Raw genomic sequence first — 27,527 nt, forward strand, 5'->3', positions numbered from 1 at the left:
GCTCAAAAGACCCGAATTTCCGGATGGCTCTTAGGGAAGGGCTTCTAAAGGCAACATTAGGGGTGAGGGGCGTAGGGGACCTGATCAGCTTGTGGACATTCTTCTCATTGATTGGTGGTGAGGTAATTGGGTGGTATTTCTGGAGTCAGCATCATCGACCTTCTGGTTTTAACCAGTCTGGGGTCTACTTGTGGTCAGGATGCAGTTAAGTTCTTCCACCTGGTGGGGGTTTTAGTATCTGCAAAACAGCTCAAGGATACGGCTCAGGATATTATCTGTAGCCCTTGAGGAGGAACTAAAGGTCCTTGACTTTGATTTATGGCTAAACTATTACTGTCTTGATTGACTGTTTTTCTTTGTTCCTGCATTTTCTCATTTCTCTTATTAAATTTGCTCTTTGGAACTTGGGGAAGGCCTAGGGAGCTAAAGATTTTCTACAGACAAGAGGCAGGGGGAGGGGTCATGTTCCTGGGAAGGTCCCATAGAGTCCTGCTGAGCTTCATTTTTAGAAGATCAAATATGTAAAAATAAGAAGAAAGGAAAACACCTTTCAAGTGGCGGGCGGGGGGGGGGGGGACCAGGAAGACCTAGTTTGGGTGTGAGAAATCTTTCTCGGGGGGGGGCTTTAACAGTCTGTGGTGCAAATCTCTGGTGGACGGAATCAGAGCAGCACATTTCATTATATATTGAGATTTTCGTACCGTGGTAAAAAAAAAAAAAATAGAAGACTATTACCATAAGTCGATTCTGCTGAAAATAAAGGAATCATTATTTAAATGTCAAGAGACAAATAACCAAGAGGGATCATTCACAATAGCTGGGGGGTGAGGGGTGAGCGGGATGAGGAAGGGTGTGAATGTCTCAAAGGAGATTGTTAACTTATATCTGGAAAATAGTAGCAGGGTTTCATTAGTGTCTTTTCACTGTAATAATGCCCTTCACATAACCTTTCTCTTTCCCTTCTTGACATTACAGACATGACAATGATGTACTCCAAAATGATGAAAACCTATGGGTTCAGTACCAGACCGTGAGGGTGGGCATTCCCAGGAAGCTTGAAAGCTAAGGCACCTTTTAGTAATAGCCATAAGAAGGTAAAATAGGACTCCTGTACCTTTGTGTCAAGATAGAAGACCGAAAGAGAAAGTTCAGTTATCAAACTAGCCAGAAGCCCCAGGGCCCCAAACTCAAGGATTTTAAACGATTACAGTAGCGCCCACCCTCCCCCACCCCCCATCTGCGGTTTCACTTTTGACGGTTTCAGTTACCCGCGGTCAACCACTATATGAAAATATTAAATGGAAAATTTCAGAAATAAAGAATTCATATGTTTTAAAGTGCGTGCCGTTCTCAGTAGCGTGATAAAATCTCGCGATTTCAGCTCTGCTCCCCCGGGGTCTGAATCATCCCTTTGGCCAGCATGTCCCACCCGTTAGTCAATTAGTGGCTGCGGTTATAAGATCTGCTGTCGCAGTGCCACACTACTGTGTTCAAGTGACCCTGATTTTACTTAATCCTGGCTCCAAAGCGCCAGAGGAGTGATACTGGTGATTCGGAAATGCCAGAGATAAGACCTAAAGTGCTTCCTTTAAGTAAAAAGGTGAAAGGTCTCAATAAGGAAAGAAAAAAATCAGGCGCTGAGGGGGCTGAAACCTACGGTAAGACCGAATCTTCCATCGGTGACATTGCGAAGAAAGAAAAAGAAATTCATACTAGTTTTGCTGTCACACCTCAAACTGCAAAAGTTATGGCCGCAGTGTGTAAATGCTTACTTAAAATGGAAAAGGCATTCAATTTGTACAGTAAGATACTCTGACAGAGAGACCACATTCACATAACTTTTATTACAGTATTCTGTTCTAGTTGTTCTATTTTATTATTAGTTATTGCTGTTAATCTCTTACTGTGCCTAATTTATAAATTAAACTTAATCATAGATATGTATGTATAGCAAAAACATAGTATCTATGGGGTTTGGTATTATCCTCAGTTTCAGACATCCACTGGGGGTCTTGGAATGTATCCCCTGAAGGTAAGCGGGGAGTACTGTACAAAGCAACAATCTAATACAAGATCGTGGTTATACTTGAGTTGAAATTGAAAATAGTTAAGTGTAAGGAAAAAGGCATCAAGTTATACCTTAGCATCTTTAAAAATTGTGTCTGTGTGACACATAGTATATTATTGAATTATGTTATTTAACTTTAGTTTTATATTTGTGTACATAATGACATGAATTCATTTTACTGATTTGGATATCAAATGAGAATTGTATCATTTGGATTGAATTATGGACCACCTAACGGTGCCCACTACATAATGAGGTCCCCTAGGGCAGTTTGGACTGACTGCACAGAAACATCTGGGAGCTTGTTAAAAATACAAATTCTTGGGCTGCACTCAGACCTGCTGTACCAGAATCTCTGGGGTAGTTCCTAAGGAACCTGTGTTTTAATAAACTCTCCATTTGATTCTCATACATGCTAAAGATTGAGAACATTGAAACACGAAGGCAAGTGTCACAATTTCCATACTTGCTAATAGCATATTTAATTATCATGATAGTGGTGATATTACGAAAAGAACAAATATCCAACAATTTTTCAATTCTGTTCAATCTTTACATATGGTACACACCCTCTCTATTTTGCAATCAATCAGAAGATGTGCTTCTGCTATAGGCTGGGAAGTATAATATTAAGAGCAGCATAAACAAAATTACTAATTTGACCTAAATTTCAAGGAAATCTTTTGTTTCCTACCTTGTTCATTTCTAGATAATAGAACAAACAGCACACAAAATACCATTAAGAAGAACTAGCTAAATTACAATGTCTGTGCTTTGCTACATCCCTTAAAAAGAATGAAAATGTTGGCCAACATTTACACTCATTCTCATCAGAACTTCTCATTTCTTCTTCATGGTTTGTCTTTTTCCCGAAGCGGTTCAATGGAAGATAGGAGTTGCTGAAATGTGGGCCGCTTTTCTGGAAGCTAAATAAAAGAAAAACCCAATGGTTTAGTTTATGAGGGCTATGATTAAAAATAAACTATGTAAAATATTTATACCTCAGTCCTAAAACTAGCAAATTTTACAATGTGGAGACACTATAGACATTTCTTCTAAAGAGAAAACAATTAGAGCCCTAAGAATTGGGGAAGAAAAAGTATCTTTATTTGCATAAGATACGACTGCAGACCTTGGAAAACCAAGAGAATTAATGATAGAACCAACCCAAATAATAAAGGAATTCACCAGGAGAGCAGTATATAAAATTAACTTACAAAACCAGTAGCCTTCCTCTATGTGTACAATAACCAATTAGAAGATGTAATGGAAGAGAAAACCCCATTTACAATAGCAACAACACCTCAATAAAATATGAACAAAAATGTACCCCCCACAAATGAGGAAAACTTTAAAACGCTGCTGAAAAATACAAACGTAGACTTGACCACATAGAAGAAAACATTGCTTGTCCTTGAATAGGACGCACCAATACCATAAAGATGGTCAATTTCCCGAGTTAAAATACAAACCAAATACAGTCTCCTCCAAAATATGAACAAGCTGGCTTCAAGCTGAACAAATTGATTATCTAGTTTGTGGATTTTTAAATATGTAAAATAGCTAAGAAAACTATAAAGAAAGATGAGCAATGAGGGGGTGCTAGCCTACCTAGTATTAAAACATGTTAAATACAGCAGAAACTAATACAACATTGTAAATCACTATACTCCAACAAAAATTAATCCAAAAAATTAGACATTAAAAAAAGTGTTATAAAGTTTCTGTAATTAAAACAATACAGTGCTAACACATGAATAGAGACCAGAGAATAGAAGAGAAAGTCCCAAAATGAATCCAAATGCCTATGCAAATTTACTATCCTGTTACTGGGTATTTTGACACCATTCGATAGAATGTTATTGCTGGGGATAACATAGTCTTTTAATAAATGGTGCCTCAACAACTGAGTAGTCATTTAGAAAACGAAATCTTTGGATCCATACTTTTTATTCCATATACCAAAACAAACAGACTAGATCAGACACTTAAATGTAAAAGAATGAAACCATGCAATTACTAGAGGAAAATCTGAGTGAACGCCTTTGCAATCTGGGTGTGGCAAAGCCTATCTAACTATAACTCAGTTTCCAGAAGCAAAAGAAGCAAATAATGATGTAGTCAACTGTATTTTTTTAAAAAGAAAGTTTTGCATGGCAAAGAACATCATAAATTAAATCAAAGATAAGTGACAAACTGGGAGAAAATAATTACAATTTATGTCAGAGATAGAGTATTAATCTCCTGAATTTCTAAAGGGATCTTTAAAATTGAGGTGGGAGGAACAAAAACCTTATAGAAAAAGGGAAAAGATATGACATATAATTCTCAGAAAGATATACATATGCTCTTCAAAATATGCCTCACTCATAATGAAAGATGTACCTAGGAAAGCTGCACTAAAATGCCATTTCTCATCTATCAGATCGGCAGGAATTCAGAAGCTTAACAATGGTCTGTGTTGCTAGAGGGCCGATGCCTGTGGAGAGGAATTTGTATGCTCTTTTTTTTTTTTTGTAAGAAAGAAAGGGAAACAAAACCACACACCTATACATACGTGTTCATTTTTGTACAAAGAAATACGGGAAAGCTAAACTGGAATCTAATGAAAATTGTGAATTTTCTCCCCAAAACTGTGAAATAAAATACCAAAAAGAAGGGAGACTAAACTACAAAACACTCACTATAAGCAGGACCTTCAGCTGGGGACTGCCCCCGTGCAACCCCCTCTCAATGGATTCTGCCCCAATCCTCACACTTTCATGGACCAACTGTAGGAAGAAGGCAGTTCCTTCCTGTTCAGGGCCCCCTGTCCATCTGATGGTGCAGGCACATTCCCAGGAGCTGGAGTGGGGAGGGCCAGGGAGGTTCCCAGCTTCAACTCAAACACCCTTGTCTGCTCCTCTTCTCCATCGGCCAGGTGACAGCAGTGAGTCTGCCTGGTTGTGGGCAGTGCCAGGTCTCTAACCCTTCTCTGACCCAGTCTGACCCTCTAGTGCCACCTAAGGCTCTCATCCCCTTTACATTTGGGGTAAAAAAGAGTGGGGGAGCCTTAGATAGTATTTCAAGTGACATTGGGTGGGAAGTCACCAAGTGCCCATATTCCAAGAAGAATTTAAGCTAAAAGATAAAATGTTACGTGATGCAGTCAGTAACTCTTCCAAAGTGGAATTCTAGGCTCCAACACAAGAGATGAGGAACTCTTTAAATCCTGTGCAGTCATTTATTCCTAGCACCCGCATAGTGCCTGGTGCACAGCTGCTCTATTAATATGTAACAACAACGACAACCACTTAGAGCACTTACTGTATACCGGGCACTGTTCTAAGGACTTTATAATATTAACTCATTCAATCCACACAATAATCCTATCAGTTAAGTACTATTTTATGGTGAAGCACAGAGATGTTAGGAGGCTTATGCAAGGTCCCACAGCTAGCATTCAACCCAGAGCTAGCATTCTGGCTCCAGAGTCCACACGCTTAACCACGACACTGATCTGTCTCTTACGAGTGAATGAATGAATGTGTGAACGCATGACGGCAGCGTTAGGCCCGTTTGTCAATGAGGCCACACCGTATAATGGCTATGGGCTGCGGGCTCTTAGATGAATGTTCTTAGAAGTCTCTTATTATCACATCACTCGCAAATGTCTTCAGGGGCTCCGTGTTGCCTATAGAAAGCCAAACTCACACTCCTCTCCTTGTCATTCAGGCTACAGGACCAGACGTACTCTTCCAAACTCATTTCCAGCCCTTCCAACCACAGCTCCAGCCAAGCATGCAGTGCTCATTCCTGCCTCCCCACCTGTGCTTGTGCTGGTCGCTCTCACCTGGACACCCTTGAACTGTGTCTCCACCCACATAGTTGGGGAAGCTCTGTAGGGCTTTCCAGACCTGGCTCAGATAACGATGCGTTCCGGAAGCTGGGCTCCCTGTGTCCTCTGAGCTCTTCCTTCCTGTACTTACTTGTCTATGTTTCTAATTTGCACATATAATTATAAGCTACTTGCTGTTTTCAGTCCCACAAAAAAAGATACTCTTATTCTCTCCCTGCATGGAAGGCTTTTATTCAGCACTTGGGAGACAGGGGAAGGGAGAACAGACTGCTGTCCATTCTGTGCTCTCTACACGTGTTATTTGTTCTCTGTTACACATTTTCTCCTTGAGGAGAGACCCTCTAGTGTTGTGGTTGAGAACAGGGCCTCTGACACTAGCCAGCCTGCCTCTTACTAGCTGTGTGAGCTTGGGCGAGTCACTTAACCTCTCTGGGTCTCTGTTTCCACTTCTGTTCGTTTAGCCATGATAAGAGTACCTACTCATAGTGTGTTTCCTGTTGAATAAATGAGTTAATATTCGTAAAGTCCTTAGAACACTGCTGATATAAGTTGTTTGTTAAGTTGTTGGCGCCTACAGTGCTGGTTTCAGATCACAAACACCTGAGGGCAGGGGCCCAGGGCCATTTCCACCTGCTCTGTAGCAGGTGCCCCCACCCCCACCCCCGTCCCCGCCTCAAAAACGTTTCTTCCGGCGGTGACGCAGCCACCGGCCCGGATGCGCCCGGCGCGTGCCCGCTCCCGCCAGTGGATCACTTGCCTCGTGCCAGCAGCTGTGCATGACCTGGTAGACTGTGTCCCACGCCAGCTGGGGCCGGTAGAGCCGGTGGCCCTGGGAGACCTTCATGACCACCTGCGAGTTGTCGTACAAGTCATAAGGCTGCTTCCCCAGGCTGAACACTTCCCACATCAGGATCCCTGCACCATGGGGAGGGCGGCGGCGGACAGAGGAGAGGGAGCCAGCGTCAAAAGGTACAGTTTGTCGAACGAGCTTCACGCGGCAGGTCAGGAAGGCTCTGGGTCAGAGCCGGGATCCCTGGGGGATGAGTCCAAGCATGGAGGACGGGGTAGGGAGGGCGGGCCTGGACCATAGCTTACGGAGCCCAGGCTCTCTTCTCCCTGTTCCCTGAGACCCGGACGCCCATTCCTGCCGGGAAACGGGGAACCCGCCAGGGCAGCTGCAGGGGGAGCTCCCTGGGGTCAAGGCCCTTGGGCTGCTTCAGAGAGGCGGCTGAGGCCTGGTCCAACCCACCGTGACAAGCCCCAGCTCCAGCCCTTAGGAGTAATGGATGGGAGTCCTCGCCCTTTCTCTCTGCCTTGGCGACAGCTTCACTGCACCATCAAATTACCTTTTGGTGGAAATTTAAGATAAAATCATGGGCAACGCTCCTCCTTTTCTATTGCCACAGTGTTCTAGAATACTTTGTGGGTCAGGTGTCCTTTCAAGGATCTGATTAAAAGCATTAGCTTTTCCTCGGGGAAGTGAATGCACAGCGTTTTCGGGCTCCTTGTCTGGAAGTTCACAGGGTATTTTCTGGAAGTATCCAGTGTATGGTGGACTCCAGGTTAAGAAACCGAGTTCTGGTCATGGTGGTCAAGGGGGTTGCGTTTGGGGCCAGTCAGACGTGCCTTTTGAGGCCCAGGTTTGCCACTTACAGGCTGGGCGACTTTCTTAGTCCTTCTCAGCTCTGCTTGCCTTCTGTAATATGCGGATATCTGCACATCACAGAGTTGTCAGAGGATTGAATAGGATGAAACACGCGGAGCATTTAGAAGGGCACTGGAGACATTTTAAATGCTCTCTAAATGGTGGCCATTGTGATGTACTGGCCAAGCCAGAGAATTCCAGCACTCAGCCAGCTTCAAAAGCTTGGAAAACTAGAAATATGTAAGAAGGGAGAAAATTGTTCTAGAACCATAACTGAAGTACTAACTTCAAAACTTCTTTGACCTTTAGGGCTACAGATTTTTTTGTAAAATATTTACAGTAAGGCAATGTTACAAGTTATGGTGGCTGTGGGGTTTTTTTAAACAAATATTCTAAAACAACCATCAGAAAACGTGTTGCCCCTTTCACAGTTGTCTCTTTGGAAGGCTAACCACTTATCTCAAGAATAATATCATTGCTTAAAATATCTGTGGGACTCCTCTTTGAGAATTGCTTTCAGAGGTCCTGGTTTATTTTGAGTATCTTCACTGGGGACAGATTATTTAAGAATGAATTTAGTTCTTGGAAACAGCCAGAAAATATTTGGAGCCAAATTCTGGCACATAAGGTAAGCAGTCAGCCTGGGTAATGCAATGTTTTGGTCAAAACCCAGCTGTGACTGTGGAGTAAGGATACCGATTTTTAAAAATATCTTTCATAAGGCATATCATTTGACACAAAGAGATTGAAACTAATTCTGACAAGTTCATCAGCACAAAATGACATCAAGTATTCACCAAAATGCTCTCTGTGGTTTTTCCTTTTTCTGTATACATTGGATTATTATTTTTTTTACAATGAACAGTACCAATTTTACAAAAGGAATAATTATTTTTAACAATTGTCACATAGAAAACTAAACAGCTGACTACATTTTCCTTTCTTCAGGCTGTCATGTAGAAAGTCAAATTGTGCTTATGGACTCAGACAGGCATGAAATAGTTCTCAGTTGTATTTAATAGATTCCATAGCCTTATGATAATTTGGAATATTTATCCTGGGCTCATCTGACAGTGATTTTAAACAAGCCTGACATTCCTCCCAATGTAAAAAAATACCAGAAAATCTACAGAATCACAATTTAAGAATTGTCTCTGTTGTCTAATTACGTTTACTAAATTTCAATATAGATCTTTCAATAAAATAGGGGTCAGCATACTCTTTCTATAAAGGGCCACAAAGTAAGTTTTCTAGGCTTTGAGGGTCATGCAGCCTCTGTGACAGCTACTGTTGCAAGCACAAAAGCAACCACAGACAATACATAAACCATATGTACAAAGGACATGGCTGTGCTCCGATCAAACTTTCCTTACAGAAACAGGCCACTGGAATTGGTCCTGCGCCATGGTCTGCTGACCCCTGACCTAAATGATGAATTTTAACAGGGACACTAGTTGAAGTTGGGATGGGCCAAAGAAAGTGCTGAGTCATGTTTGGTATTTACACCAGGCATGCCCCCCAAACTGGTCAATTCAGAAGGGAATGATTATCACCCCGCTTCCGTGCAGAAAGTCGATGACTTCATTTTAAGCCCTTCACCGTTTTGTACCTCATGCAAACTGGGTTTTAGTTTTCGGTGACTCCTTTTTGAAAACTGAAATCTTCAGTGGGAAAGCTTTTATCCCTTTTGATTTTATGAGAAGGTGCTAGCAGGATGCCAATTATACAATACGTGGCAGACATCCTAACACCAGCACAAGAAAGGGTCACCATCACCTTCTTCAATCCCTTGCTTGTCTCTGACCATACATGTAATTTTGTAAGTGCCCAGAGCTTTTGCTGAAAATGGATGTTGCTGCTCTTGTGGTTTCCTGTTGTGGAAGCCAGCTTATGCAATGGGGCTGGGTCCCACGTGGCCACATTCTTACCGAACGCCCATACGTCTGACTTGCTGCTGTATTTGAAGTAGTGAAACACCTCTGGGGCTGACCACTTGACGGGAAACTTTGTTCCTACCGAACTGACATACTGGTCATCAAGAACATACCTGCAGAGGAAAACATCAACACAGTCCTTCAGCCAAGTATGCAGGACATACAGCCGTCCGGTCTCAGCGGAGGGCCTTGGTTTTCCAGACCTTTTGCTTCCTTTCGGTGTGTGAGCTTAGCTAGAGGCTGCTTATGACTTGTAAGCATTTAAAAAAATGATCTCTAACTTTGAAAATAGCAAAATCTGAATGCAAAATATTTGGTGAATAGAAAGAAACACAAACAAGTAAAAGTAAAATCACTCCGAATCCCACCCCAAAGATAACCTGTCACATGCTACCACTCAAGATACATTTTCACTTGTACTTTCAAATCTTTTTTTCTATATATACTTTGAACAAAATTGGGTTTCTGTTGTATTGAGGTTTGCTTTTATTTTTCCTTTAAGGGCATATCAAGAACATTTTCCCCATGGTTACATTCTCCTACAGCATCATGTTTAATGGCTGACTAGTCTTTCTTCTTACGGATTAACGTAATTTGTTTAACCGTGTAACTTCTAATCTTTTGCTATTGTAAACAATGATGGACAGCAATAATATCTTATGAAGTTATCAAGACCATAAAAATATATGCTCAAGATATGCAGTACACTTTTGTTTATAATAACGATAAAAATGCAATCAACCTCAATGTCCCCAGGCTGAGGAGTGATTAAATATAATATGGTACATTAATAGAATAGTATGCAGCCATGAAAAAAGAGATCACTCTACACTGACCAAAATAAAAAGATGCCTATGGTTTATGGTTAGTGCAAAAGCATGTATAGGTAATGTGATTCCATTTTTGTGGGGACAAACAGTAAATGTCCATATTTGTGTCTATGATTGGGTACACTTAGGAATCAGGTTTGAAAGGACATCCACTGAATGTGTCAGCCATAGTTACTCCTAGTGCTGAAAATAAGGGGAATGGGTGGGGGGGTAGATTCTACTTTTTGCTTTATACACTATTGCTATATTTCTTACAATAAGCATATATTATTTGTACAATTAAAAAAGGAGAAGCCCACAAAAAACACGTAAATAATGACTACTAACTCAAGAAAATAGAAAAATGAAAATGATGGAGACTGAAACTTTGGATATAATTTATAGGAAAACTTCACACACAAAAATGTGTTAGAGATGTTTATTGTACTTTAAAATAGCTGAAAAAGCTGGTGTGGCAAATCATTCTGGGAAATATTAATAATAGTAATAATAAATAATGCTTCCATAAGATTACATATAGCACCTTCCATACTTCCCTCCCAAGCCCCCTCAGCTCCTCAGACACCACCAGACACTCAGAAACAACCCTGACACCCCTGACTGGGCTCTGCTCATGACCTAAACCTTCCTTCAAATCATCAGGACCAAGTTCAATCACAGGCATCTGACTAATGTGACCCCAGAGCTTCATGACCAACAGGGCCTGGTGCATGGCCTCCAGGATCCCTTATTTAGAGCAAGACGTGCAGCCCCCTTTTCCTAAGTTACAAAGAACTTGACAGTATATTCCCTGGATGCTGGCGTAACAGCCCATATTTCTGCTTTGAGAACAAAGTGGGATCAGCTCCCTCGGCCTGGGAGCCTCTCCCTGTCCTGAGCAGCTGTGAGCAGCTTTTTCTCTTGCGCTCAGGTGAGCTGCACATTCGAAGTGTGGGCGTTGGAGAGGAAGTGCATGGTCAGAGGAGGGTGGCAGGGAGCACGCAGCTAAAGGGACACCCTGGCAACACTGAGGGGTCCCAGAAGAGGAGCAGCTTCTCTAATGAAATTTGGAGAAGACTTAAAAAAAAAATAGATCTTCCTATGGTGTTTTAGGGCCATGCTGGCTAAACATAGAGCTGGCTTTCGTCACCTCTTCAGATCGCTTTGAAACTGCGTTATCTCTCCTCAGAATGACATGAGTTTATGTTGAGTGGGCACAACTTTATAGCTGTATTTTGTCTCAATGGCAGGGACATCTGCTTGCCCTGTAGACTAAACCATGGGCAGTTTGAGGGCAGGGAGTATCCCATACATTTCAGTATCTCTCATAAGGCCCAGGCACTGCGTAGGCACTCAATAAATGTTTGTTGAATGGAAAGGCTACCATGTATGTCTTCATTTCCTATGTAAAACCATGAAAATTGACTCTGAGGCTTACATAGTATAAGGATTCAGAGTTCAGGAAATGGAAGACTCTTGTTAAACTGCTGTCATACTCAAACTAATTTCTCAAATCCTGAAGTGTTGCTAGAGTGCTCACCGAGAGAATCTGAGTCTACTGCCTTACCTGATGATACAGGAAATTTAATAAAATGGCAAGAAAAATTGTCCTAGTGTTAATGCCCTGTCCATTTGAACATACAGTGTTAAGAGGAAACAGCCAGAAGGGGTGAAGGAGCCACAACACACACACACGCTCACTCAATCAAGGCTTTTTAAGCTTTTCTGGGTTGTATGTCTGGCTGTAACATGTTATATTTGAATATTTAAGATTTTCATGGAATTTATTCTTAAGTTTAGGAAATATTTATCAAGGTGTTGAAAGAACTAAAAAGGACTTGGGGCAATTTCTGAAGAACAATCCCATCTTATGGGTGGAGAAATGAGGTGGGCAGAGGTAGAGTGGGGGAGGGATCCCGGTTTTTAAGCCCCTGATTGAGAGCAGGTTCTATATCCGCATTTTGATGTGAATGGAAACCCCTGTTGCATTGGCTGCCCTGTGGGAATTGGCTTACCGCGTCATCCCAAAGTCAGAAACCTTCACAGAGAGGTCACTGTCCACCAAGCAGTTCCGAGCAGCCTTTAGAGGGAAAGCAAAATTACCAAGTAGTGAAGATGACCAAGAATCCCCTGGCATCAAAATCAGACATTTTCCTTTTCTTTGGCAGAATTCTCAGCAAAATCGAAGATTGCCTATCACAACCCCAAATGCTCTATTTCAAAGGAAATATCTAGAGTATAGGAGTTGTCTTTTTTCCTTCGCAATTTTCCATTTTTCAGAATGAAAATGTGCTCCCATAAGTATTTTGCCTCAAGCATCCATCCTTGTCAAACAGCACGGAAGGTATTAGACATTAAACACAGAACATGAGCTCATCAATGAGAAGGCAAAAATCATGTCTAGGGGTTCCCTCTCCACACTGCTAGGGCACCGTGCATTAACAGGCGCTTTGAAGGCGTAACTGCTGCGCTGGGAACCCCAAATACACTGGCCTAGGGTGCATGGCAGGTTTGCTGTTCAGCACAAGAAAATCTTAAAAGATCAATCAATACCAGTGCAAACCAAGCAGAACACTCTCCATGCCCACCCTGACCCAAAGACACACACAAATTTCATTTCTTGTATTTTTGGTTATGGTACTGAACAACTCCTTTAGCACTAAACCCTTCCTGGAGTAAAGGTAACCTTGGGTTAAATGGTTCCGGGAAACAGTAAAGTGACCAAAGTCTTTCCTTTCCATCTGTTTTCCTTTATACCGCAACCTAAGTACATAGATCTTGATGGCTACTTCTACTCTTTCTATACTTCAAGTATTTTATTGTGAAATTGTGATTTTGATTACAAAAATGTCATGCGCTTAAGCATGTCACAAGTGAGCAAAGTATAAGTGAAGATGCCCTCCTTGCCGTCCCTCCCAGTGGCCCCATCGCTGGAGGAGGGAGCTGGGGATAGCTTTCTTTCCTTACCAAGTCCCGGTGTATGAACTGGTGGCTCTCCAAGAAGGCCATGCCTTCACAAACATCATAGCACATTTCTAAGAGCTGGGAGGGCTCAAGTCTTTTCCCATGACTCTTCAGGTAACTCAGCAAGCAGCCATTGGTTATATATTCAGTCACTATGTATATAGGGTATCTCTTTGAACACACTCCATAGAATTTCACCAGCTTGGGATGGTTGAGTTTCCTGGAAACAACAGATGTTCAAAGTTCAATACTGAATTTCCATACTGCATTTTCCAGATGTCCTGAAAAAGAATCACTGTCAGATTTTTGTGTGTTTTAATTTCCCCCCTTCTAGTGGAACGGAGGAAGGGTCTGATTCTGGGAGCGTTAGCCTTTGGAAGCAGAAAAATCCTGCCTCCTCTTGGATATTGACAACCTCAGCAGCCGTTAAGCTGTTCTGGGTGCTTGTTCAACTTTGCTACAGAGAATCAGGGAAGCAGTGGTCTGTTGCCTCAGAAATCCTGCTTAGTCTCGTGGCATCTTGAGAACTCCATGGCTGATTTGGAGGAAGCTATACCCTAGGAGAAGTCATTTCCATGTTAAAGCATCCAACTTTCTTGTCTAAACATTTCCTTAAAAAAAAAATAGAATATGAAGGGTGTAGGTAAAATGAAAATAGTTTCCATGTTAGAGAAGTGAGATTAGTTCTGATTTTCCTTTTTAAAAAAATTTCATTTTGCATTATTGTGACGTTATTTTTTTGATGATAAACTTAGAAAAGAATAACCACGTGACATAGCACTTCTAGTAGGTCACGACAGCTATTATGATGTTCATCAACTAGCCCTTATGTAATTGATCTATTCTTATCAATTTACAGGATGCTTCTTTTTCTTTTCCATTATGGTTTATTACAGGATATTGAATATAGTTTCCTGTGCTATACAATAGGACCTTGTTGTTTATCCATTCTCTATATAATAATTTGCATCTGCTAACCCCAAACTCCCACTCCATCCCTCTTCCACCCCACTTCCCCTTGGCAACCACAAGTCTGTTCTCTATGTCTGTGAGTCTGTTTCTGTTTTGTAGATAAGTTCATTTGTGTCATATTTTAGATTCCACGTCTAAGTGATATCATATGGTATTTGTCTTTCTCTGTCTGACTTACTTCACTTAGTATGATAATCTCTCGGGCCATCCATGTTGCTGCAAATGGCATTATTTCGTTCCTTTTTATGGCTGAGTAATAGTCCATTGTATATATGTTCCACATCTTCTTTATCCATTCATCAGTCGATGGACACTTAGGTTGCTTCCATGTCTTGGCTACTGTAAATAGTGCTGCTATAGATGAACTTATTTGCAAATCAGAAAGAGAGTCACAGATGTAGAAAACAAACTTATGGTTTCCAAGGGGGGAAGGGGGAGTGGGATGAATTGGGAGATTGGGACTGACATATATACACTACTGTATATAAAATAGGTAACTAATGAGAACCTACTGTATAGCACAGGGAACTCTACTCAGTGCTCTGTGGTGACCTAAATTGGAAGGAAATCTAAAAAGGAGGGAATATATGTATATGTATAACTGATTGACTTTGCTGTACAGCAGAAACTAAGAGAACATTGTAAAGCAACTGTACCCCAATAAAAAAATAGTCCTGCTATGAACATAGAGGTGCAGGTATCTTTTCCAGTTATGGTTTTCTCAGGGTATAGGCCCAGGAGTGGGATTGCTGGGTCATATGGTAGCTCTATTTTTAGTTTTTTGAGGAACCTGCGTACTGTTTTCCATAGTGGCTGCACCAATTTACATTCCCACCAACAGTGTAGGAGGGTTCCCTTTTCTCCACACCCTCTCCAGCATTTGTTATTTGTAGATTTTTTTGGTAATGGCCATTCTGACTCGTGTGGGGTGGTACCTCATAGTTTTGATTTGCATTTCTCTAAAAATTAATGATGATGAGCATTACAGGATGATTCTTTAATGTTCAGATGTGTAGACTAAATTAAATTTAACATGTCAACTTGACAATTTTTTTAACAGATGAGGATTCATTAAATATTCAGTTATTTTTTTCCTCCTTAGTTTGACTATAGGGACATGTGTTACCATGTTACTCAAGGCTGGGTTATGCATATTTGAGCAGTGTTAGGGACCTGCATTGCTCCCTTCAAAGGGAAGGCTTGTGGTGGGACCAAGGTCTATCACCCAATAAAAGGTGTTCCTTGAGCAAATTCAGTCACTGCCCAGGGGGCACATGGTAGGAATACCATGTCAATTGACACCTCCCACATTTCAGGCCTCCGTTTGACCATTACATTTGAGATTTAACAGTTTCCCCTGATGATACAGTTTGGACTCGTTCTCTATGACTAGGTGATTTGTTAATGACTTTTTAGGATTCTGTAGGATTACCAGCTCTCTAATAGCAAAAAATATCTTTTAAAGTTACACCATGACACAGGGGTTACACCATGACCCTAAGGGAGTTCCTGTCGGATTTTTCTGTTCTGACATCAAGGACCCCTTCCCCCGTTTTATGACAGTACAATTGCCAGAGACAGGATGAACTACATAATTTGCAGGGATCAGTGCAAAGTGAAAATGCAGGGATCCTTGTGTAAGAATTATTAAGAATTTCAATGGTGACAGCACAGCATTAAACCAAGCGCGGAGCCCTTCTAAGTGCAGGAGCCCTCGACACTGTGCAGGTTGTGTGCCCGTGAAGCCAGCCCCAGCCAAAGGCTTCTGTTTGCATAGTACCTCTGCTTCCAAACAATTGGGCAATTGCAGTAAAAGTGGTTATTCTGACTCTCCGGGTGCCTTTGGTCTTCATAAAAGAATGACTAAGGAAATGGACGCTGGAAGGGCTGCTGGGTTTGCATCTCTGCTCTGCCACTTTTACTAGCTTGGTGGCCTTGGGCTAGTTATTTAACATTTCTGTGCTTTAGTTTCCTACCAAACACAACAATGTTTTCCTACCAAAGACAACAATGGTACATCCCTCATAGCCTTCTTATGAGGATTGAATGCATTAATGTTTATAAAGCACTCAGAGAGATGCCTGTAAACACTGTACATAAGTGTTTAAGTAAATTTTTTAAAAATGTTATTCCTCTGTAGCAGGCTAGGCTTTGTGGTTTCAAGTGTCTTTGACCAAAGGCCTGCTATAGCATTGTTTTTCATACCATGCTGATTGGTTCCTTAGAGTAGGATGGCCAGCTCACTGTCCCAGTTTGCCTGGGACTGAGGGGTTTCCCAGGATGTGGGACTTTCAGTGCTGAAACCAGGGAAGTCCCAGGCAAAAATGGATGGTTGGTCACCCTTCAAAGTCTGATTCACCATGCTGACAAGAGGTATAATCATTAAAAGAGTTCTTTGTACTTACATACATGGGGGGGGGGGAGGGGAGGGGGAGGGAGAGGGAGAGGGAGGGGGAGAGCTAGAGAGAGAGAACACATATGAATTGCCAAGAGTTGAGAGCTGTGCTTGGAGCTGAGGTCCATTAGGAAGGGTATCTTCATTTATCAGATGAGGAAAGAAGTAGGGTGAGAACAGGACTTGTACCACACTGTGTTGGGATTGTTGTAGGGCGTTAGTTTTCAGTAGTGCCTTAGTCCTGGCCACTAGAAGCTCGTGCCCTTGGGCATGTGCTTTACAGGGCCCCACTCTGTTCCTCATTCCACCGCATCCCTCCCCACAGGACAAAGAGGCCAGAGGGCTAAGGAGACATGTCCACTCAGAACCAGTGTATCTCTTTATCACTCTTGGGGTACCAGGACTCTGGAATCCCCTGCCCACAAAGTACTGAGGCCTCTTCCAGGACCTTTGCAGACTCTTCCTGGTCTATCTCCCCAAGAGTGAACCATGCCGTTGGTGTGCCTACCCCTAGCCGAGATAGTTGCTTGTGGGAGACACAGAGGGAGCTCGGATGTACTGAATGCTCTGTCTGCACATAGGCACTGAGTACAGGATGGGGCTGGGGGTGGGAAGAGAAAGGGGAGGGGTGGAGTTTTGCGGGGGGTGGGGAGCACGGTCCAGAGGCTGACTTCTCTAAAGAGCCTTGAGAATTCTAAATTTGAATACGACCTTTCAGGTTGTTGTGAAGGTATACTTGTCAGAGGAGACGCATAGAACCAATTTTGTGTAATGGGTGTTAAATTGACTTATAACTTCTAAATATTTGTATCTATGATCTGTGGATTCTTTTTTTCCTGTTGAAAAATGGTGCATTTTTAAATTAAAGTATAGTTGATTTACGATGTTGTGTTAGTTTCAGGTGCACAGCAAAGTGATTCAGATACACACACACACACAAACACACACACACTCTTTTTCACAGTCTTTTCCATTATAGGTTATTAGAAGATACTGAATACAGTTCCCTGTGCTGTACAGTAGGTCCTTGTTGCTTATCTATTTTATATACAGTGGTGTGTAGATGTTAATCCCAAACTCCTAATCTATCCCTCCCCTGACCTCTCCCCTTTGGTAACCATAAGTTGGTTTTCTATGTCTGAGTCTATTTCTGTTTTGTAAATAAGTTCATTTGCGTCATATTTTAGATTCCACATATAAGTGATATCATATGATATTTGTCTTTGTCTGTGTTCACTTAGTATGATCATCTCTAGGTCCATCCATGTTGCTGCAAATCGTATTATTCCATTCTTTTTTATGACTGAGTAATATTCCGTTATATATTCTATGCTATGTGGACTCTTGATTCAGGCCTTGCAAATGTTAGGGACAGATCCGTTAGCATGAATGTCCCCTCATGGTGAGGGTAAACCACCATTCCTCAGGAGAAACTTACATCATGGTCTGGGCCTCCTGGAAGAATTCATCTTCTGACATGGAGCCCTCCTTGATCATCTTAACAGCAACATCATACTGCCCCTTCCACTTGCCCAGATGGACCACTCCAAACTGGCCACTTCCCAGCTCCTTCAACAGCATAATCTCTTCTCTTTTCAGTTCCCAGATTCCTAATAAGGCAAGACAGACCCTCTTTAGGATGAGAATAGAAGGCTTTGGGGCTAACAGCTTCCCAAGTGGTTCCCTCTCCAATGAGAGTTTAACACTGACAATATGAAGAACAGCAAGACCTTTTAATTTTAAGTTGATCACTTAAAAAGAAAATCCTTAGTGATATGATCTTATGATCTATTAGACCACATGATAATGTCACCAGAACAGTATTGTTCCTGAAGCACCTACAATTATTGACAAGAAAAGTTAGAGTGAAATAACCTTTGCCAACCAGAGGCATCTTGGAAAGACTTGGTGTCAAAATGTGCTCAGTGCCCTTAGCTTAGTAAAATATCATTACATTTTCTTATAAAATAAATTAAGCTGTGATCCAGGTTGCAAACTGGCTCCCCTGAGCAGGCAGAGAATCCTAGAAGAAGAAAGGACAGGCAGTGGGGTTCTAGAGGCTGATGACTGGGTCAGTCTTTTTGGTAATGCTGGGGAGATTACAGAGTTAGGTTGGGAGGACAGAAAAGGTTTCAGTTTGTTTAAGAAAACGAATGAACATATTAGAGCTGAAGCCCTCGCTGACACAAGCTGAATAGGGATCTCCTCCCTGTCTTCCATCTTTTTTTTTCCAGTAAATTAACCACACACACACACACACACACACACACACACACACACACACACACACATATATATATAAAATGAAAAATGGTAGGAAATGGAGTTTAAGAACCCAAGGGCATGTCCATACCACTTCCCAAGGACACGGAGATGGGAACCTTGTTGGCCTTCGTTGACACAGGGTGGCGGAGTCGTGTGATCATGCCTGCAATGGAATCAGCTTCACATCATCACATGATGACATTATATCACATCACAGTACCTTACATTGGTTCACACCTCTGCTTATGCTCTCTCTAGAGCAGCTGAAAAAGCACAGAGTTCATGATGTTGTCATGCAGAGAGAGAATCCATTCTAACCATATTCATCCTGTAGTTATATTAATTTGCTTGACTTGACTAACTAGTTCTATGTAAAGCAAAAATTCAAAGAGTAAAAGCTATCAATACTTTATGTGATTTTTTAAAAATCTCATCAAAGTTAGTTGCTTGATGGAATCTTTTATTTTAAAAAGTTTCTCATTTTTATTTTGCTAGCTTTTCTTGTTTTAATTATTTTATTGCATTTGTAGCTAGCCATCAACTATTTTTTTAAATTGAAGTATAGTTGATTTACAATATTTTATTAGTTTCAGGTGTACAGCACAGTGATTCAATATTTTTATAGATTATACTCCACTTAAAGTTATCACAAAATAATGGCTCTTTTCCCCTGTGCTGTACAATATATACTTGTTGCTTATTTATTTTAGACATAGTAGTTTGTATCTCTTAGTCCCCTGTCTCTATCTTGTCCCTCCCCCCTTCCCTCTCCCCACTGGTAGCCACTAATTTGTTCTCTTTATCTGCGAGTATGTTTCTGTTTAGTTGTATTCATTCATTTTATTTTTTAGATTCCACATATAAGTCTTATTTCACTGACTTATTTCACTAAACATAAACCCTCTAGGTCTACCCAGTTGTTACAAATGGCAGAATTTCATTATTTTTTATTGCTGAGTAATATGCCATTGTATATACATATACCACATCTTCTTTATCCATGCATCTGTTGATGGACACTTAAGTTGTTTCCATATCTTGGCTATTGTAGATAATGCTGCTGTGAACATGGGGTGCATGTATCTTTTCAAATTAGTGTTTTCATTTTCTTCAGATATATACCCAGGAGTGGGATTGCTGGGTCATATGGCAGTGCTATGTTGAGTTTTTTGAGGAACCTCCATGCTGTTTTCCATAGTGGCTGCACCAATTTACATTCCCGCCAATAGCGTACTAGGGTTCCCTTTTTTGCACATCCTTATTAACGTTTGTTATTTGTGGACTTTTTGACGGTAGCTATTCTGACAGGTGTGAGGTGATAGCTCACTGTGGTTTGGATTTGCATTTCTCTGATGAGTACTGATCTTGAGCATATTTTCATATGTCTTTTGGCCATCTGTATATCTTCTTTGGAAAAATGGCTATTCAGGTATTTTGCTATCTTTTTATACTCCCATATTTAAGTATTATACACACAGCACATACATTTGGTTAAAAAAAACAAATCCAAACAGTACACAAGGGTACAAGATAAGTAAACCACTTGAATTTTTTTTTTTTTAAATGAGCTTGGGCTTCCCTGGTGGCGCAGTGGTTGAGAGTCCACCTGCCGATGCAGGGGACACGGGTTCGTGCCCCGGTCCGGGAGGATCCCACATGCCATGGAGTGGCTGGGCGTGTGAGCCATGGCCGCTGGGGCTGCACGTCCAGAGCCTGTGCTCCGCAGCGGGAGAGGCCCCAACAGTGAGAGGCCCACATACCGCAAAAATAAAAATAAAAAAAATTTAAAATGACCTTATTCCTAAATTGCATTTAACGGTCAAGTCATTTTAATTGTTTACATGGAGTTATGGTAAAGCTGGGTTAAAATAATCAAAGTATTTATAGTGGTTCAAAATAACTCATTTTTAAAAATGTATGTTTCTTGCTTTAAATGTGTGATGTTTTCCAAGTCCTGGGAACTCTCACACATGTTTCGTTTCTCTCCTTCCTTTTTTCTCTATTACTTATCTAGTTTTTACATGAGTGGTCTCTTGTAAATCCTGCACCTTTAATTAGCAAAAAAAAAAAAAAAATTAACATACTCCTCCAAAATATGTGTATATATAATTGCTGCTGTGTTGATACAATATATGAATCATAAAATATACTCACAAATAGAAAACTTAAGAGAATTAGATTTTAGAAACAAATCTAAATAAACATTTTAGTATTTTCTTCCAATCCCCTGGGGAATTTCTTGTGTATCCTCTGGAGTGGAATCATTCCACTTGGAGACATCTATTTATACAATACCTTTTCCAAAGTGTATTTTTCAGGTGCTACATGTTAAAATACACAATTGAAGAAATTGGGACCATGGAAAAATACAAATAAAAACTAAAATCAACACCAGGAGTAAGAGCCTGTGATCAGGTCAGGTAGAGTTGCACAAGTTTGATGCTGATCCCACAGCTTAGTTTTACTAACTGTTGGAAATTCATCCAGTCACTGCCTGTAAGTGGAACTAGTCTAGATAAGACATTTAGAGTGGATTTTTAAATTTCATTTTTTTTAGGTTTATTGAGATTTTATTGACATATAACATAGGTAACTCTTAAGGTGTACAACTGTGATGATTTGATACATGTCTACAGTGCAAAATGATTGCCACAATAAGGTTAGTTAATACTTCCATTACAAGGGATTTCTATATATTTTTATATTATTTTATACTATTTGTATCAGTCAATTAGGCAAAATTTAAAAAGAGTGATAGCACCCAGGGTCAGTGAGGATGAAGTGTTGCTGTTAGTGGGAACGTACATTTCTGAATAGCATTTGACAGTGTCTGAATTTTAAACTTCTTAACCATTATCTCAAATTCCACTTTTAGGGAATTTGGCTACAGAGACACTCATACAGGTACACAGAGCTATGTTTGCATGAAACAGCCATTGTTATGTGAAAATATTGTACATGATCCAACTGCTAATCAGTATACGGTTCGGTGAATGAATTACGGAGTAATTCTACAATAGATTTCCATTAAACAGATCAGAGTGAGCTATACACATGTGCATGGAAAGACTTCTAAGACATGCAGAGTAAAGAAAGCAGGCTGAAAAGTAGTATGTATAGAATGATCTCATATCTGTAAACATATAATGTGTGTACATACATATATATTATATATATGCATATATATAATGAATAATAAATGTTAGTGTCAGCATAGAAAAAAATTCTGTCAAAATAGACACCAGCTTGTCCATGAAGGTTATCTCTCCGATGATGCACATTTCTATATTGCTTGAATTTTGCAGTCATCTTACTTCTGTAGGCAGGAAAAAAACTGCAAATATTTTTATAAAGAGAATCTCTACTTCTAAGTCACTGAACTCACTCAACTTCATTTTTCCTGGCATTATAGAGTATATAATGTTATATTCCAGGAAATGTAGGTTAAAAATCACAACAGTCATAGGGCTTGAGAGCATTTTTCCCCTACTTTCATGATTCCTTATATAATTAAGAGTATTAGGAGTGGGGGGAGGGATAAATCAGGAGTTTGGGATGAACAGATACACACACTACTGTATATAAAATGATAAACAACAAGGACCTACTGTACAGCACAGGGAACTACACTCAATATCTTGTAATAACCTATAATGGAAAAGAATCTGAAAAAGAATATATATATATTATATATATCTGAATCACTTTGCTGTACACCTAAAACATTGTAAATCAACTATACTTCAATTTAAAAAAAAGAGTATTAGGAGGGTCAGTAATATCCAAGAAAATTTATATTTATCAACAAGGACCCATAAAAGAAAAACTGAACCAAGTTACCTGCTGAATTGTGTTGATGATAGTGAATAAGCTTTGGAATGGAATCAAAACAGTAGTTTTCTGCCAGGTACAATTTGTTCTCGGCATTTGTATGCACATGGTAATGTTTGACGGTTCCTTTTTTATCACTAGTAAGGAAGAAAGAATGTTAGAATGTTTTTAATAAACAAGTGAAGCTTGATTACATAATGGTTAAATCATTATGTGCATTTGCAGAGTTTAGAAAGGGAAGTCAGAGGTGGCTTCTGAGTCTTGACATCTAGTGTGTTTCTGGAGGTGTCCACGATAATCCATAAGTTCGGAAGAGGGTTCCTCTCTGAACTCAGTGGATCCTTTGTGCTCATACAGAATTCATCTATAATAAAATCCCCCCTTTCTGTACCGTTCTTCCTTTAGTAAGTATAAAGCCGGCATCTTCCTTTGGTGATTGAGAGCCCTGCAGTTTTTAGGATCATTATTCTGAACATTAATTCTCTTTTAGGATAGTAATGGAGATTAAAAGGTGGGAGGCAAAGGTCATTAGGCTGTGGATGGGAAGCTCTTTTGGGAGTGGAGTGTACAGGTTGCAGTTGGTGGGAATAGCCTTAAATTCCTCATGCGAACTTGTGCCTTTTTCCCATAAAACTTTTTTTTTTTTTCTGTTGCTCTACTTGTAGAAAATAGTGGTGAATTGATGCACGTTGATTTAGGCTAACCAGGAATGATATGCCTGTCTTAGATGTTAGAGTGTAGCGTAGCAGTCAAGAACTGGGCTTTGAGTGCATTCCTATTGCTGGCTAGCTACCTCATCCAGTTGTTGGAAAGCTCAGATGAGAGTATGTATATATCAGTTGCACTATGCTTGGCACATAAGAAACTGTTAATATATTCTTGTTGCTGTAATGTCAGCCTCGTTAGAATCACAGTTATAAAAAGGAGAAAGGATGCTTTCTTGTTGCATATGGCTCATTGGCTCTTGGTCTGAGCATCACATTCACTCCAGCCGAATGATGGTGTTTCATTAAAGAAGGCTTCTGTAGTCTTTCATTGGGATTCTTTTCATTTGATTCCTCATCTATTTGCTGATTTTTTTTTTCTATGTAGCCACCTTCAAAAATGACTCTGGTGTCAAGAAGCTTAACTAAGAGGACTTCTGACATCAGGTTTGGCTGAAACTGGAGGCCCTGAGGGCCATAGAGCTTTTTTTGTTTTTTTTTCCCAGTCATTTTTTGTTTTTTAACATCTTTATTGGGGTATAATTGCTTTACAGTGGTGTGTTAGTTTCTGCTTTATAACAAAGTGAATCAGTTATACATATACATATGTTCCCATATGTCTTCCCTCTTGCGTCTCCCTCCCTCCCACCCTCCCTATCCCACCCCTCCAGGCTGTCACAAAGCACCGAGCCAATATCACTGTGCCTTGCAGCTGCTTCCCACTAGCTATCTACCTTACGTTTGGTAGTGTGTATATGTCCATGCCTCTCTCTCGCCTTGTCACAGCTCACCCTTCCCCCTCCCCATAACCTCAAGTCCGTTCTCTAGGAGGTCTGCGTCTTTATTCCTGCCTTACCCCTAGGTTCTTCATGACTTTTTTTTTTCTTAAATTCCATATATATGTGTTAGCATACGGTATTTGTCTTTTTCTTTCTGACTTACTTCACTCTGTATGACAGACTCTAGGTCTATCCACCTCATTACAAATAGCTCAATTTCGTTTCTTTTTATGGCTGAGTAATATTCCATTGTATATATGTGCCACATCTTCTTTATCCATTCATCCGATGATGGGCACTTAGGTTGTTTCCATCTCCGGGCTGTTGTAAATAGAGCTGCAATGAACATTTTGGTACATGACTCTTTTTGAATTTTGGTTTTCTCAGGGTATATGCCCAGTAGTGGGATTGCTGGGTCATATGGTAGTTCTATTTGTAGTTTTTTAAGGAACCTCCATACTGTTCTCCATTCAGCCATAGAGCTTTTGATATTCAGTGAACCAAGCCTTCTCCCCCTTCTTACTGGGTTGGCTTTAGTCAGCATCCAAGTTTGCAAGCTAGTACATGAGGTGCACCGGGGATGTGGCTTCTGGCACTGGAAAATGCCATGTGAATGCTTATGGTACATGCTGTTATCTCAAATTGGAGGTAGGTACGCTGTAAAAAAAATTCCCTAAATAAAATAACTTTTTCATCACTTAATTATTTAAAAAATACATATATGCACCACAAGGCAGGGCACATGGAGAAACCACCAAGGCCCTTCAGTCATTCAAGGTCGTTCAATCCAAGTATTAAAAAAGGGGTCGCACACATAGACTTTTTTTTTCAAATGGCCCTAATCGAGATTTGACCAGATTCTCATTCCAAAACATTGGGTGGTTTCAGCATAGACACAGGGATATGATTGAGGGAACATGAACTTGGCTGTTGAAGGCCTGGCTTCAAGTCTGTCATTTATTAGTTTTGAGGGTGGTCTTTATAAGCTCTCTTTGAGAGTGGCATGGACATATATACTCTACCAAATGTAAAATAGCTAGTGGGAAGCAGCCGCATAGCACAGGGAGATCAGCTCAGTGCTTTGTGACCACCTAGAGGGTGGGATAGGGAGGGTGGGAGGGAGACGCAAGAGGGAGGAGATATGGGGATATATGTATATGTATAGCTGATTCACTCTGTTATACAGCAGAAACTAACACACCATTGTAAAGCAATTATACTCCAATAGAGATATTAAAAAAAGAAAAAATAAAAGCTCTCTTTGAACCTCAGTCCTCTCATATGTAAAATGGTGTAAATAAAAACAGCTTTCCTGTTTGCTTCACAGGATGTTTAGAAGGAACAAAAAGGCTAACAACCAATGGGAAAGTGGCTTGTAAGACTCTGGAGGGGGACCCTAATGTTGGTGAGGGTGACTTGCCTGAGGTAACCGTGGGGCCTTATATACCTAAGCATGCGGGGGAGGAGGGCAGGTAGAATTACTGTTTCCCAGCAACAACAATGCTAGTGATTACTATTACTTTATTAAGTGTGTGCTCTGTGTCAGGCACTGTTCTGATCCAATTTGTGAATTAACCCACTTCATCCATAGAACATAATAATGGTTATTATGTCCACTTTTCAGATGAGGAAGTTGAGGCACAGAAGTTAAGAAACTTGCCTAGTGTCATAACGTTTTGAAATGGCAGAGTCAGGATTTGGACTGAGAGGTGCAGCTTAACACCAGAACTCTTAACCACACCAACAGGACAGCACCCCAGAAAGAAGCCATGCAGGGAACACAGCTACACTGATTCAACCTCCTGCTCGCACTGGAAAGACTTACTAAAAACCAGACACCGGGCTAGGTTTCTCAGCTCAGCAGGTGGCTAGGGCCAAGAGTGTAGAGGCACCATTGCTATTATTTTTCCCTTTCCAGGCTTAGGATGAATCAAGGGGGAATGACGCAGGATGCCTTTAACCAATGTTAAAGGCTCGCCATGCACTGGGCGCTCTGCTGCGGTCTGGGATGGGCAGGAGAGAATCGCCCAGAAAACAGCCTCTTGATAGTACGGGGTGGGGCGGGGGAAGGCAACTACGAATGGTCACATTCCACAGAAATACTTTGATCCCAAATTCCAGAGCTTAAAGATGGGATTTTATCCCCAAATGTGACTGAATGACCAGCATATTCAAAGAACATACACAAGAAGATGAAAGAAGTCCGCATCATACTTACTTCATAGCCTTACTAAACAAGGACACTGTGTACATTCCCGGCTGGCTGGAATTTCTAACCATAAATGCTCCTTCTTTTCCCTAAATAGGAAGGAGAGTGTGGAAGGGACAGAAAACATTTTCATTATTCTTGAAAACGATTTGCCCTGGTAGGTTGGTCGGAAAGTAGATCTTTTAGATCCACTTTAGACATTGATGGTACAGATTACTCACCAGTTGGCACAGAAGGGACCCCTGGTTTAGCTTTCCTCCTTCTCTCACTCAGTGTCTTTATAGATCTACCCTGTGTGCTTCAACTCTTCCTCCCCAGTTAATTTTTAACCTTCTCTGATAATTTTCCCTGTTTTGTGTTTGTGCAAGCCTAACGTTTTCATCTTTCAGAAATAAAATTTAAAACCACATATCACCATATCATGCCCTTGGAAGGTTTTAGAAAACCAAAGATGCAGAACAAATCATTTATTAAATTTATGCTCAACTTGTCTTTTGTAATGTGCCGATTCTAAGCAGGTTTAGATTTAGACGAAGTGGTTATTAAACTGTGCATGTGGCGAAATAGCGAGTTAGGTAGCGACCACCACGTTCTCACTAGGGCCCCTCCAAGAAATAATTGGTGTGTGTCGTATTAGGTTGAACTATAGCAAAGTGTCACTTTTGTAGGTCAAAAGAGTTTGCAATTGGAAAGTCCATTACCAATTAGTACCAAAATCCGATAGATTTATTCCCCATTACATCTGCTGTACCCCGGTTTAGGTGCTACTGGTTTTAGTGACAGGCTGGAAGTATGAGGCACAGGTGGCCCCCAGTAAATCATCTCTCCGTATATTCCTGCCCTGTGTAGTCCCCTCCCACATCCACTATGGGCTGGCCCAGGTGATTTGCTTTGGCCAGTGGGACATTAGCAGACATGGCAAAAGCTGAGACTCTGTAATTGCTTGCACTGAACTGTGGGGCTTGGCCTCTTCAGCCACTGCCTTGAGATGACCATGCTGTGAGGAAGCCCAAGTTAGCCACATGCAGATGGAATATGGCACCCTGGTTGACTACCCCAGCTGATCCCACCCTTAGTCAATCCACCAGCTGAATGCAGCCACATGAGTGGCCCT

At 40.9% G+C, this 27,527-nt stretch overlaps 1 protein-coding gene across 1 annotated transcript in view; it reads right to left on the minus strand.

The window, feature by feature from the left end:
- Positions 1-1,830: 1,830 nt before the first annotated feature.
- The window catches only part of BMX (BMX non-receptor tyrosine kinase), a 50,491-nt gene continuing 24,794 nt past the window's right edge, over positions 1,831-27,527 (minus strand). Inside the window, exons 11-19 of the mRNA XM_060003165.1 lie at positions 26,423-26,502; positions 22,731-22,858; positions 18,979-19,053; positions 18,064-18,235; positions 13,262-13,478; positions 12,310-12,374; positions 9,480-9,598; positions 6,664-6,821; positions 1,831-2,994 (exon numbers count right to left, since the gene is read on the minus strand). Of these exons, the coding sequence (XP_059859148.1) occupies positions 2,920-2,994; positions 6,664-6,821; positions 9,480-9,598; positions 12,310-12,374; positions 13,262-13,478; positions 18,064-18,235; positions 18,979-19,053; positions 22,731-22,858; positions 26,423-26,502 (1,089 nt within the window). The 3' untranslated portion in view covers positions 1,831-2,919. The remainder of the gene's footprint in view (positions 2,995-6,663; positions 6,822-9,479; positions 9,599-12,309; positions 12,375-13,261; positions 13,479-18,063; positions 18,236-18,978; positions 19,054-22,730; positions 22,859-26,422; positions 26,503-27,527) is intronic.

Source organism: Delphinus delphis, chromosome X (genome assembly GCF_949987515.2).
Source record: "Delphinus delphis chromosome X, mDelDel1.2, whole genome shotgun sequence".
NCBI classification, from domain to species: domain Eukaryota; kingdom Metazoa; phylum Chordata; class Mammalia; order Artiodactyla; family Delphinidae; genus Delphinus; species Delphinus delphis.